The 13,252-nt window shown below is 37.8% G+C and overlaps 1 protein-coding gene across 2 annotated transcripts in view; it reads right to left on the reverse strand.

Annotated features, from left to right (window-relative positions):
• The window catches only part of CCDC186 (coiled-coil domain containing 186), a 31,261-nt gene that overhangs the window by 3,456 nt on the left and 14,553 nt on the right, over positions 1 to 13,252 (reverse strand). For both annotated transcript variants that reach the window (XM_005481084.4, XM_014275717.3), the window contains 11 exons: positions 11,667 to 11,793; positions 9,582 to 9,710; positions 8,452 to 8,664; positions 7,522 to 7,641; positions 6,856 to 6,960; positions 6,397 to 6,495; positions 5,553 to 5,639; positions 4,643 to 4,785; positions 2,013 to 2,268; positions 1,246 to 1,435; positions 172 to 252 (listed from right to left, as the gene is read on the reverse strand). In XM_005481084.4, coding sequence (XP_005481141.2) covers positions 172 to 252; positions 1,246 to 1,435; positions 2,013 to 2,268; positions 4,643 to 4,785; positions 5,553 to 5,639; positions 6,397 to 6,495; positions 6,856 to 6,960; positions 7,522 to 7,641; positions 8,452 to 8,664; positions 9,582 to 9,710; positions 11,667 to 11,793 — 1,550 coding nt within the window. The remainder of the gene's footprint in view (positions 1 to 171; positions 253 to 1,245; positions 1,436 to 2,012; positions 2,269 to 4,642; positions 4,786 to 5,552; positions 5,640 to 6,396; positions 6,496 to 6,855; positions 6,961 to 7,521; positions 7,642 to 8,451; positions 8,665 to 9,581; positions 9,711 to 11,666; positions 11,794 to 13,252) is intronic.

Raw genomic sequence — 13,252 nt, forward strand, 5'->3', positions numbered from 1 at the left:
ACAACTGCAGTCAGTCAAGTGCATTTTGCTGCTTAGAGGCTATTTTGTCAGTTTTAATGGGAGGCTGCCCACACACTGCATATGCACAAACCACATAAAGAGCAAGCACACTGTGGGCAACCTTGTTAAGACTGAAGGGTTGTTTGGCAGCCCTGCCATGTGCTCCATTACCTGATGAACTGGAACGGCTCCCCATGCTGCTGACTTCTTTGTCATAATTACCATTTTCCATCTGATCCAATTTCCTCCGTGCTAAAAGTATTAACAAAATGATGATTAGCAATAGCAGACTAAGAACTAAAAATTACAGTGTTACCCAACATATAGAACCTGTAATCATCTCTGACCTGCACTAATTTAACATGATGTGACAACTGAAAGCCAATGGTAGCAACTAAAAGTAAAACCCAAGCAGCACCTGGAGGTAACACCCATCACGATCCCTGCACACTGCTGTGTTTGCCACTTGAAGGGGTAATCTCATATAGGATTAACTGGGACCATTAAGACTTCAATTTGATTTTACTTTTGATTAGTTCTGCCATGTAAATCACTACTGATGTCAGCAACTCTGTTCCAGCATCTCCTAACTGTGGCACTACAGCAGTACTTGTGCCAGAAGCACCACTCACTCCGTAGGGATCAAGAGGGAAAGCACACAGCTGTTCTTATAAAGGGACATGGAACCCGTCTTGCAAAGTGCCAATAAGGATCTCTTCTTTCAAACACATTTGATTATCTTCAAGTCTATTTTCTATTCATGCATTGTGGGGTATTTGATGACTTTATCTGTAGACAAAATTAGTCATCAGTCTCTCCATATCCACCTTTAAAACTGAAGAGTTCTGTTCAAAAAATAACCAGTAATCCCTGATACAGTCAGCAGCTAGGAAACTTCTGGCAGCTTCTGAATATACTCCTACACAGACCAGGATCTATATATACCTATGGTGACATTTCAGTAGTCAGATATATCATAACAAAGACTAAGCTCTTTTGAAATAAATATTTCCTTTTATGTCTAAACTCACTTCAAAAGTTACACTTCAGATTGAAAATTATCACAAAGACCTGAAATTGCAGTTTCCACAAGGTCTAACTTGCTCACTGTCATTGTCTCCAGGGACAGGGAGAGCTTGGAGGGTGACACTCAAGCAGTGAGCACACACAGACAGGACCTGAATCTCTAGCAGACACTGAGGGGGTCACAGATAGGGCTGTCTCATAAATGAAAATAATCCCCACCCAGCTGAAGTTGTTTTGTGAGGTCTTTCAGGTTGGCTGCGTGCTTGCGCTTCTGGGTAGCCAGGTCATCCTTCAGCTCATCCACACGGGTCTTCAGGGCTGACACCTCCTCCTGCTCTGAGGCCAGCTGAGCCTGCAGGGCCTCAACCTCGGACTTCCTCTGATTCTCCTCCTTCTGTAACTTGATGGCCTGGAATTGGGATTTGTTTTTCAGTCATACACAAAAAAATCCTAGCCTAACCACAGTGCATGCTCAACATCTTTAACTGCACATTTCACCTGGGGATTATTCACACTTTACATTTATTATTTAGGCTGAATGCTAGCATTTCACATGAATACTAAGATTCCTCAACCACCTCCAGAACTTCTACATGATACAGTACAAAGTCACATTACCTTCCATGACACACTAAGTTTATTAAGAATGACATTTATCTCATAGTACAAACAGGACCTGAGGAACAATTTTCAGTAACAAATTTCACAGGCAAATTAGAACTTTTTGTCTGTTTCACTTCATCTGGAAGTGAACAACTTTCTGCTCCCAAAAAAATCCAGAAAGACCTCCTCATTCCTGTGCAGTGTGCCTTAAAATTTCTTTCAGCCTGGGAACATGAGGTGTTCAAATCCCACTGCTACTAATGGCAAACTCAAGGAGAAAATGCAGTCAGGTAAATAGAGATACAAGGGTGTATTTATGTGCTACATCCTTATCTGCATCAGACATCTTACTGGAGCAAAAACAAAAAGCCCACTGTACTCACCAGATCATCTCTAGTCTGTTGAACACACTCCAGCTGATTCTGCAGCTCTCTTTCACTGTAAGAAAGCTTATCCAACTGGCTCTGTAAGGAATTGTTTTCAGACTGAAGCTGTGCATTCTTACTGGTTAATTTCTCAGTGAACATCAATAGCTCAGATTCTCTTTTCCGACTACCTTCAATGTCCTTCTGAAGATCAGCAACCAGAGAATTGAAACCATCTATTTCTTCCTTTAAAGCATTGATTTCTTGTTCATCTCTGTCAAAACAATTGTATCACATTAGGGATAACCTGAGCTTAAAGATACAAAGTTTATTGCAATAAAAGCATTCAGGTCAAGTCCAAATAAGGTACGGGAACAATTAATGACCCTGGGGTAGCTGTTAGTCACTGGATCATTCTAAATGTCAAGGGAGTTTTCACTTTGTTTCACAACACCTGCAGTGCTGAAATGACAGATTTCTGCAGCCCACAGAGGGCTCAGGCATTCTCCTCAAGGAAGGCCAGCTCTCCATTTTCAACTTCTCCCTATGACCTTCAGATCAGGGCACAGACAAAACCCTCAAAACCAGACCTAGTGGGTGAGAGGAAGGTTCGCAACCCAACAAAGTGGCCAATGTGTAAGAGGCCTTCTCTTCAGGAAACAGGGAAATAATGCAGTTTGGATTTCTAGGACAGCAGTATGGTGATTCCTGACATGTCCTTATCCAAGCCCTGCAGCTCTGAATCAAAGGGCCTGTCTTACTCCTTTACTCCTTGCCCCCAAAAACAAGTTCTTCCCGCTACAGAACAAGTTTTTGTTTCTACTGAAAGACTCTCACATCCAATCAGAGTAAAAATTGCTGCATCTTCAGTTATCATCAACATTCTACAGAAAATGTTTGAAATTAATTCCAAAATTTAATAGCTGTTAAAAATGTTACAGACTAAAAACCTCCCTCTTATTTGCTCTTGCAATATTAGCTCATTAATTCTTCCATCACTGAATTTAATACACCTTTTCCAAAGCTTTACTTTCTAACATCAGCAGAAAAAACCTCACCTTTCTCACAGGGAGTGTGTATATTCAAATTTAAAACTAAAATTAAAAATACACAAAGCAAGAGCACACATATCATTTAATTTCCTGTCAGTGTAATTATGAGGAGGATCAATTCATTTTAAATCAACAATCCTGTACTGTTTGCTTCTCCAACAAGAGCTGAGAACCAGACGTGTGCTGCAAAGTATCTCACCTGTAGCTCCCATTTAAAAACCTGTGCCAGAAGGCTGCATGTATGCTTGTATTTTACATTTTCAAATATGTTGTTTCATCATGACAGGAGAAAGCTCTACCTAGCAGTCAGGGTTGGATCAGACAAAATTAAAGGTTTAGACCATTCTAAAAGAGATGTCTAGATTATCCTTAAATTTTGCAAATGAAGGAGACCAGGGAACACTGGAGGTGAAGTTCTTCCCAGCATTCAACCTAAAATCATATTCCTCCAGTGAACAAACATAGCTAAACATTCAACATAATACAGTCTTTATAAATTTCAGGATGTCTACACTGAAATTGAAGTAAAAGACAATATGAAATGTAATGCATGGAATAATAAATGTTGTATGGGAAGGATACTGAAAAAAAATCCAAATTGAATAGAAATGAGAGCCATTTAAGCATGTCTCAATTACTGAGAGAAAAAGATAAGTGGAAACACACATTTGTAGTTTCACACTTTGATCACAGTCACTTCAATTCATTTGTCAAGATTCCAAGTGAAAAATAACTGTTACTGATCCCAGTGTAGGCTCCAGTAGCTTCCAGCACAGAGCAGTTTCCCTGGAAAGGCTGAGGACACCATGACAATGCAGGGGACAGGCACACAGCACATGGAAAGTGGTTGATTTGCTAAGCCATGAGGAAGGCTTCTAATTATGGAAATACTTTATACTGATAAATAAACACTGTTTACCCGAATGAGAGGGACAGACACAGGGGTGGTTCTGCCTATCTGAAATTTATCTATCTCCATTTATGCAGCACCAGTGGAACCAGCAGAGTGGCCAGCATTTGTATATCCCAGTCCATGTGGGATATAGACACAGGACCATGCTCAAACACTCCTGAATTGTACATGAGCCCAGCCCTCCCCTGACATTATTCCTCTCACATTCTTAAGTAAGTGAACTTCAACACAGCAGAATGAATTGCAGCCCATTAGAAAGACAAATGCCTCACACTGTCTGAATACAGCATCTCTCAAGTAAGTAAAATTCTTTCCATTAAATACTTCCATTCATCCATCACAATTTTAAAGCAATTTATCTTTCCAGTTTAATTGCTCCCCTCCATCTTCCAATAAAACAAGCACTGAGCAGACACCTAGAAGACAATTTCCTGTAGAGTATGTTGGAAATCAGGCACTTGTTATTCTAACAAAGAGAGATGCTAAATGAGATTTATCAATCTCAATCCCCTTGGTTTGTAAGAGGCCACCCAAGTTATCTTCAATATTAGCAGCACTGATTTAAATAAAGACAGGCATTCTTCAAATTACAATTAATTTAAAGCATCAATAACTTCAATAAAACCAACCCTTCCACATCTCAGAAAATCTTTTAAATCATTACTCATAGTGCACAGCTGTACCTCTGATGCTGATCCTGCAGTTGATCTACAGTTTTGACTCTGTCCAGCAAATTCTGAATTTCACTTTTCTGCCTATTTATTATTTCTTTATACTTGGATAACTCATCTTCTGTTCTTAAGCGCTCATCCTCTAGACACTTTACCTAAATGGAAAAACAAAAATAAATAAAACCAGAAACTATTTAGTTTCACAAACTTCAGAGCTAAATTATTCTGATCACATATCTAGACTGTAGTACAAAGTTCATGTGTTAGTTTTTTGGTGGTTCCAAGTGACTTAGACCAATATCCCAAAGTATTTCAGATCAAATAAGAGTCAGAAAAAACAAACAAACAAAATTAAATTCAACAAGCATGATTAACATTAGTTTTGCCCAAAGGCTCAAACTTATCAGCCTAATAGATTAGGGTCCATAGATATGACATTTCCCCACTACCAAGGCAACCATTCACTCTGTCTCCCTCCCTTTTTCCACAGTCCTATAGAGCTGCTCTGGAGGGACTGGCATGCTATTCTATAGACTGTCCACAAGTTAGGGACAGCATGACTTCCTTACCAGAGGTAAAAACTAATGTCACAGGTAGGAGAAGCTTACAAGTATTTTATTTACACTAAATTTAGAAGATTTAAAATATTTGCAGGATTACAAATCTAAAATGTTTCTCAACTTTTCAGCCAAATGAGGCACATATGATGAACTGTTGTGTTACAGATCAGCTCCTACTTTCTAAAAAAGGCTATGCAAAGTCAACAATAAGAGATCCTTTCTAGTCTCATGCCAGCCAATCTCTACTCACACTGTTTATTCCTGAATAAGTAAAAGTACAATTAGGAGTGGAATGTATTCTTGTTCCAAGAGCCCAGCACTGTGCTTTCAGCCCCACCCCAATCCAACTCAGCACACTTTACCTTTGTTCTCAGTGTTCGAAGCTCATCCATGCCTTCCTTAAATGTTCTCTTCAAGTCTTCCACTTCTTTTATTTTTGCATGATGCACCTTTTTTAGAGGGTAAAAAGCTCATTAAGAAAACTAAATGTACAGTGGCACCTCAAAAAAAATAAAAATCTAGGCCAATACAGGCCATCTCAACAGCTGAGAGGGCTTGAGGCAGAACAGGTACCCCAAAGGCTGGGTTCACTTCTTCAGAAAGAAAAGCAAAACCTCAAAGCTTCTTTATTCTCAGGAGAACTGAGAAGAAAAGTGAGACTGCACACTCTGGCTTCAGATACACAAATCCATGGCACAACAGGCCCTAAGAAAGCTCTGAGCAAACTGGCTCTTGGTCACCTCTGAAGAAGGCATGTGGACAGATGAGCTGAGGGCACACACATCATTAGGGAGTTTCACTTTGGGGCTAGCAAATCTCTACAAAAAACAAAGGCTGGTCCTTGTCTCTTCTTGCCATATGTCTTGGCAAAATACTGGTGAGGGAAAGGCCTGATTCAACTGAATTTGTGCTTTTAATTACAGCAACATTCATATTTATAAATGAAAGAGAAGTTATTTCACCTTCACTATATCTTATTTTCCGCCAAACTTTGTTTTTAAAAATTGAATCCAAGGTAGTACCTGAAGATATCCTCCAAAAAAGCATTGCTGGAGGGCAGACACCTGGGATTTAGTATCAGACCACCAAAAAAGGCAAAACCCAAAGAATGTGATATAACTATAAGCAGCTTAAAATAAGACTCTCAAATTTATAATTTCATGGAATTCTTAACCAGAAAGTGGACTCCACACAACGCATATTTACCTCCAGGTTATCAGACTTCTCCTGAATTTGTTTCTCTAGTTCTCCTTTAGTTACTCGGAATTTTGCATCCAATTCATTTGATCTGATTTCTTCTGACTCCTAAAGGGATTGAAGAAATGTACGTAGAGTTTTAGAGTTTTACATTTCCCTTTCTATTCTATGAGTGCACAGACAGCTTTTCACTTCACGGATCCTTTCCTGTAAGTGCACCTCTGATAATCCTGAAGATTATGCCATTATGCCATGCCAAGAAAGACCCCCACACTGCCTGTCAATCAAGATAAACATTTTCACTTTTATTTAACAAGTTTTCAGTAAAGTAAAAAACCCATCCCAATTCATCTCAGCTTTGGAGCTTGCACAGGATAATTCTTTCCTGCTACAGCTTAAGCTAAAAAGAAATGAAAAGAAGACTCAGGCACTAAACAATAATTTGACCTCTTGAGAAAATGTGCTTACTTGATAGGATTTTATCATTTCTTGACAGTTTTTCCTTATCTGATCTCCTTCTTCTTTTGCTTCAGTTAATTTTGTCATTGCATCTTTGAGGCGTTCTTTGGTTTCCTACAACAACAGTAATTAAAAGAACAGGTAAAACCTAGTAAAGTCCATTTACTTCATTTGAGAAGCACATTACTCATAATAAAACTGCCCTTTCTGTCTGAAAAGAATTAACAAAACAACAAGTCCGACACTGTTTTTCCCCTTGCTTCCATTCAGCTGTTAATTTATGTAATTCCATTTGACCCAACACTGAAGGCACAATAAAAGCATCTCTTGTTTATGTGCCATGCACATTTTCAGACAGCAGATTTAACTCTATCACTTAAAAACTAAGATAACACTTATTTCAAATAAATACACTCTCCCCAAACATAAATTTAAGAACAAATTAAAATTTGATGACCAAATTAAAGAGAATGCCCCAGTACATCCTCCCTTCACATCCTTTCAACATTTCCATTTCAGTATCACTATTTGAGAACACTATTCTGACTTTTGCTGCAGGTATTCAAATTAAACAGGAACACCACATTAGGAATAGTACATAAAAAGTAAATACTGTAACAAGTACATTACTCTGACTATATTTTCATGTAATGATATCAGCATCACTTCACTCACCTTGTGTGAATCCATTTCTGTTTTCAATTTGTTCTGAGCCCATTTTACTTTGATAACGTGAGAATTGATTTCTTCTTTCAATTTTTCTATTTCTCTGTTGAGTCGAGTGGCTTCACCATCCTGAGAAAATTTCACAGGTTTTTTTATAAAATTAAATGATCTAGTGTTTCTAGAATAAAGCTCCAGTTATCAAGTTGGTTTTTTTCTTATTGTCTGGGTTTTGAAAAACCATGCACATATTTCAGAATGCCTTATAATGCTTAAATTCAGTGGGAAAAAAAAGCCCATTAGTGTTGTGGTTAGAACAGCAAGGTAAGGTTGCATTATCGTTAGTATATGTTAATAGCATATATCTGTGAAAAGCACCACAGAGGCAATTTTTGTTTCAGCAGCATAGCTTCTAGTAATTTATTAATTTTTGAACCTTCCACAAGAATTGTAAAACACAGCTGTGAAGGACTATCAAAAGACTTGCATAATTTAATAATAATAATCTTACTGCTTTCTAAAAATGAGTGGCAAAATTTTGGATGAAAAATTCTATTGCTTTATTATCAATTTTTAGTAGTAAAAAAAGGGAATACAGAGTGAAAACATAGAAAAACAACAAAAAACACTGCAATAATTTAATGCCACTGCAGCCTTTATCTAGACAACTGAAACAAGCTGTCTTCTCAAATTTGTTAAAAAAAAAAAAAATCTCTATGTTTCACAAATTAACATTCAGGGAAAAATTAAAAGGAACTTCAAAAAGATTGCAATGAGAACTGAGTAACTTTTTTACCCTTCCCTTGGAAGGAAGACATTTTCACAGTTGTGCAATGGAAACTAAATGAGAACAGGTTTCTTTTACCAAGTACAATAGCAAACAAGTGATCAGGTTGTTCTGGCAGTGCTTTTAATCAAGTCACACAGCAGTCCTTGGAGTACCTTTGTTTCATAGAGCTGGTGCAATCTTCCTTTTTCCTGAGAAAGTTGTTTGATTTTATTTGTAAGCTTTTCTATCTCTTTGTTTGCATCTCTCAGCCTCCTCTCCAGGCCCTCCTTTTCCTTTCGGAGGTCAAGCGACTCCTTCTCCCCGCGGACGTATTTCATCACCATCGTCTCCTTCTCGTGCCGAGCTTCCTCACACTTCTTGTTTGCCTTGGAAAACACCAAACACAAGGAATCAAACCTTGTATTTCATAATGAACCAGAAATTTTTAGGATTGCAGTAGAGTAACATAACAAGGCAGGACTCAAAAGCTCCAGTCTGACAAACATTCAATCCCTCTTAAGCACTGAAATTACTCCTACTTTTAACAATAAATATTGTAACAGCTGCATCTTCACAGCTGAACATCTCAAATGAGTTATCAATACATGAGTAATTTGGTTTTTAGAAGAAAAGAAGTATAATATTTAGGAACAAAATTTTGCAAATACTCAGTACTGGTACTCTCTCTTCCTTCATCCATATACCAACTGCACAATTATTATCCAGTAGCTTGTTTTTCAGCTGGATCATTTCCAGTGGCTAACTTTTAAAGACTCCCCCCACCCCACACCTAACAAGTTCTGCCTCAAATTAGGAAAAAAAAAAAAATCAGACACTGAACTTTAGAATACATGCAACTGAGGAAATACTTGGTATAGTATGATATTAAAAAGGAAAAAAATTCCCAGATTTCAGTAATATATAAAGATAAAATAAAAGCTTTGTGCTGGAATTGAGAAAATTTTTTTTTTTTTTTGACAGCCTGTCTGAAAAAAGGTACTGTCAGCTTTTAGCTCCTTTTGAATCAAGTTCAGCTTACAGGTAAAGAAAATGAGATTTCCTTGAGAGCTGAATTCAATACATATAAAAATAGGTATTTTTTAAGAGTTATCAGGCACTCTGAAGTGTTAACAGCCATTTGGAAATTCACTGCTGACAGTTATCCAAAATGCATATATAACTGCACACTAGCAGATCAAATTTTGGAATATTCTGTCTTATTTAGTGATCCAATATGTTTCCTACAAGAACCAAGTTTGTTCAGTAATGTAGATGCACAATAGTTTAAGTTTCTTCAAATTACCTGTTCCATTCGAATGGCCATCTCTTTATGCAACTGCTGAATAGTATTTTTGGCTGCTGCATCTTGAGTTACAAGTCTGTCTTTGCTAGTTTTCACTTCTTTATTAAGCTCTTCTATTCTTGCTTCCAGCTAAAATACAACATCATTATATAATTACAGGGAAAATAACTCTTTGATCATGTTTTATAGAGGCAGGCATATTTCACACAAAATTAGATGCTTCAACAGATATTTACCTGTATTTTACACTTGTCAGGTTGCAACCACCCATATCAACATCTAGCTTTGCATGAGTAGGAAAAGCATGAAAAATGTCAATTCTCATCTTCGGTGAGAGTGAAGATGCTTCAAACCAAGTAAAACACCAGGCACAGTAATTTACTACACAAAATAACAGACTGACAGCAAGTCAGAGAGCTGCCAGAGAAGAGCTGGCTGCTATCTGAGGTTGCTTCACCTTCCATCCTTTAGTTCCTATCCTTGTGCCATATCCTTCACCATGCCAGCAAAGCAGCCATGCATCCATACTGAAATGGACTGGAAATTAATTCATTGAAAAAAATCACTCAGCAAATAAAGATGAGCTTAGTCATCATGCTGGCACTTTTTTTAGCCACCTAGTGAACCAAGTCAGAGACTTGATCCAGCTGAAGAATAATCCCCAGTGTTAACTGGAACACTTCCCAGAGGGTGCTCCCTGCCAAGTCATGCAAATCCAGCAGGAGCAGCCTGGTGGCTGCAAAGGCTGTGACACTGCCCAAACCTTGTTCAAATTGTGCCTCACAACTCTCCTCTTGTCCCAGGGGAAAGCCAGCTCACCCAGGTTGGGGGTTTTGGTTTTGTTTATTTGCTTTGGAGGAGAAGTGTCAGGATGCCAGGATCAGTACTGTACATTCTCTGCAGTCCCAAGCTGCTGTGTAAGAGGCAAGAGCCACCCAATTTGCTTCTGTTACCACACCATGACTTGACCACACTTTGTTCAGCTCTGCAAATGCATCATGTGCCAAAGAAAAAGCTTCGCATGTAAAAGCAGGCAGGTACAGTTTGTCTAGAGCTGTGAGTGCAGCCAAGGTTTCATTTACACAGAAGTTACCATAAAGCACTAACACAGAAATTCCAACAATAAAACACCACCTTCACAAATGGAAAAATGCAAGTGATTCACTGCAATGTCTCTTACAGCTCAAGTGCTATCAACAGCTATATAAAACAATAATAGTCCAAAAGAATATTTTCTGAAATATCACAAACACCCTCACAAGTACTTTTTTCAGAATGGAATAAAGCAATTGCTACATGACAGAGCTTCAAGAAATCATACATGACTCATGACAGAGCTATCATGGAAACACAGACAAGAAAGAATGAGAGAGTTGCTCATACTGGTTTATTCAGGCACAAGCATGTATAGCCTAAAAATAACACTTTTCAGTCACATCATGGAATTTCAAATATTCTCTGAAATCAACCATGAATATATGAATATATTACATGAATATATTCTTCTAGAACACTTCAAGCCTGACACCCTGCTCTGCGAACAGATTTCTGTGTGATGCAGACACCAACAAAGAAACCTGACAACCAGGATAGTCACCAGCACTTGGACAAACAGAAATTGGTATTTTAAGTGTTTCTCTTGCCAGATTTCCAAGATATAACTTGTAATCAGTTTCTAAAGCTGGCCAGCCAGCTGCAGGGACATCAGCAGATAGCTGATAACAGCCAAGCAGTGACACCTGGTGTGAAACCTTTTCCTCCCCCACTAAAAGCAGCCTCCACCATGCACACACCATGGTCCTCCTTGGCCTGCTGGGGTTCTAACAAACCCCTGAGAAAATTCCTGTATTTAGTACCTGCTACTACCACAGCAGAGACTGCCAGATAAAGAACATTTAAGCAACGGGAATCCATAAAGTCAGCTTATCCAAATTCACTAAAGGCATTTAGACAATTTCTTGGAATACAAAAGCAGATTTATCCTCTTAAAAAGCTTAGGATAACAAGCATGGGAATCAACAGTGGCAACAGTGACATTATACACAGGTGAAATACTAACCAGCACTTCTGTTTTGTTATCTGTACCTGTTTAATGATGCTGAGGTGCTGCTTTTCTGTTTCTGTTCGTTTTTTCAATTCATCTTTTAATTTGTCCTTTTCTGAGCAAATTTCCAAAATCAGTTCCTGATGCTTTTTATTTTCTTTAATCAATCTGTAAAGAAAAAAAAAATTAAAAACAAGGTACATCAGTACTGGGGTTTTTTGGTTGCTTGTTTTCAATCTCGAGAAACATGGGTTTTGCTAATTGATCTGCAAGTTTTATTCGAAGCCAGAAACCCTAAAGAAACCCATGAAAGCTTTACAAGAAAAAAAAAAAAAAGAATACTGTGCATGTGGAACTTAACTCCAAAAGAGCAAGCAGCAGCCTCCTTGTGAGGAAACTGCTTGTTTCCAGCATTTTAGGGTTGCTGTGGTCTATAATGACATGGGACATTTGGTAACCCTATGAAACTAGGGAATTGTAAATGTCAGTAATTTTAAGATAATGAAATACAGTAACTTCCAGTCAGATAGTGTCACCAGTCATTTGTCTGAAAACACAGAAATTTTATTTATTTCATGGATTTCTCAGAGTACCCAAGAAGTTCACAACCTGGTAAGAAACAGAATCCTGACTTTTTTAAGTCCTAAGTGGGTAACAAGTATCTGTGCCCATGCTCTTTATAAAAAGTTCAATTTTCAGCAATAGTTCCAGTTCAGCTGTTTGAAGCCAACTCAGACCTAGTTTGACATTCTAACATAAAACTCAGAAGTTACATTGTCAGAACTGCTGAATGAATAGTCTCACATGTATTTACATGTTTGCAGATACCATTACATGGTGGGTATTTTAGGCCACTAAATGCATAAATTTTTGAGAGGCATGCATTTATCTGAAAAAAAAAAAAAACAACTTAATTATCCCTTTATCCACCCCTTTGTTGAAAAAAAATCTCTGAACAAACTAGTCTCCTAAATTATAAGGAATTCAAAACCATCAGTTACAAAGAGCTGAGCACCTGTGATTTGCTTTCTAATCTATTAATGAATATTCCAGGATTACAAATTCTTAATTCATGCCACAGCTGCTGACATACATATTTAGATCTGATCACAGGAGACAACTGGGCTATTTCCAGAATGATGTTACAAGAAATTCTGCTGACCATCAAGTAAGAGACAAAACAAACAGAATAGCCTTTGGGCCAAACACAAAATGCTCCACAGTAGTTTCATACTCTTGAGGTGAGTTCCCAAGTGTCAAATGATTGCAGCTGCCCAAAAGAGAGTTTTTAAAGCCTTTTGTATGTATATATAACATATATATGTTATATATATGTTATATATACATATATGTATATATAACATATATATGTTATATATACATATATTTATATATAACATACACACATATAAAAACACTTGTCCCTGAGGAAATAATCGGTCCATGTCTGAAAATGCTGCCCTGCCTCTGAGTTTACTATGAGTAAGTAAAACTCTTAATCTCATGATCTCCTGGAATTACCTCTCTCTACACACCCACTACTTCAGATTCCCACTCCTCCTCTGTAACTTCTGAATGTCTAACTGTGCATTCTTGAGCCTTCCTGTCATCAGCTGACTCTCCTCAC

This window comes from Zonotrichia albicollis, chromosome 7 (assembly GCF_047830755.1).
Source record: "Zonotrichia albicollis isolate bZonAlb1 chromosome 7, bZonAlb1.hap1, whole genome shotgun sequence".
Taxonomy (NCBI): Eukaryota; Metazoa; Chordata; class Aves; order Passeriformes; family Passerellidae; genus Zonotrichia; species Zonotrichia albicollis.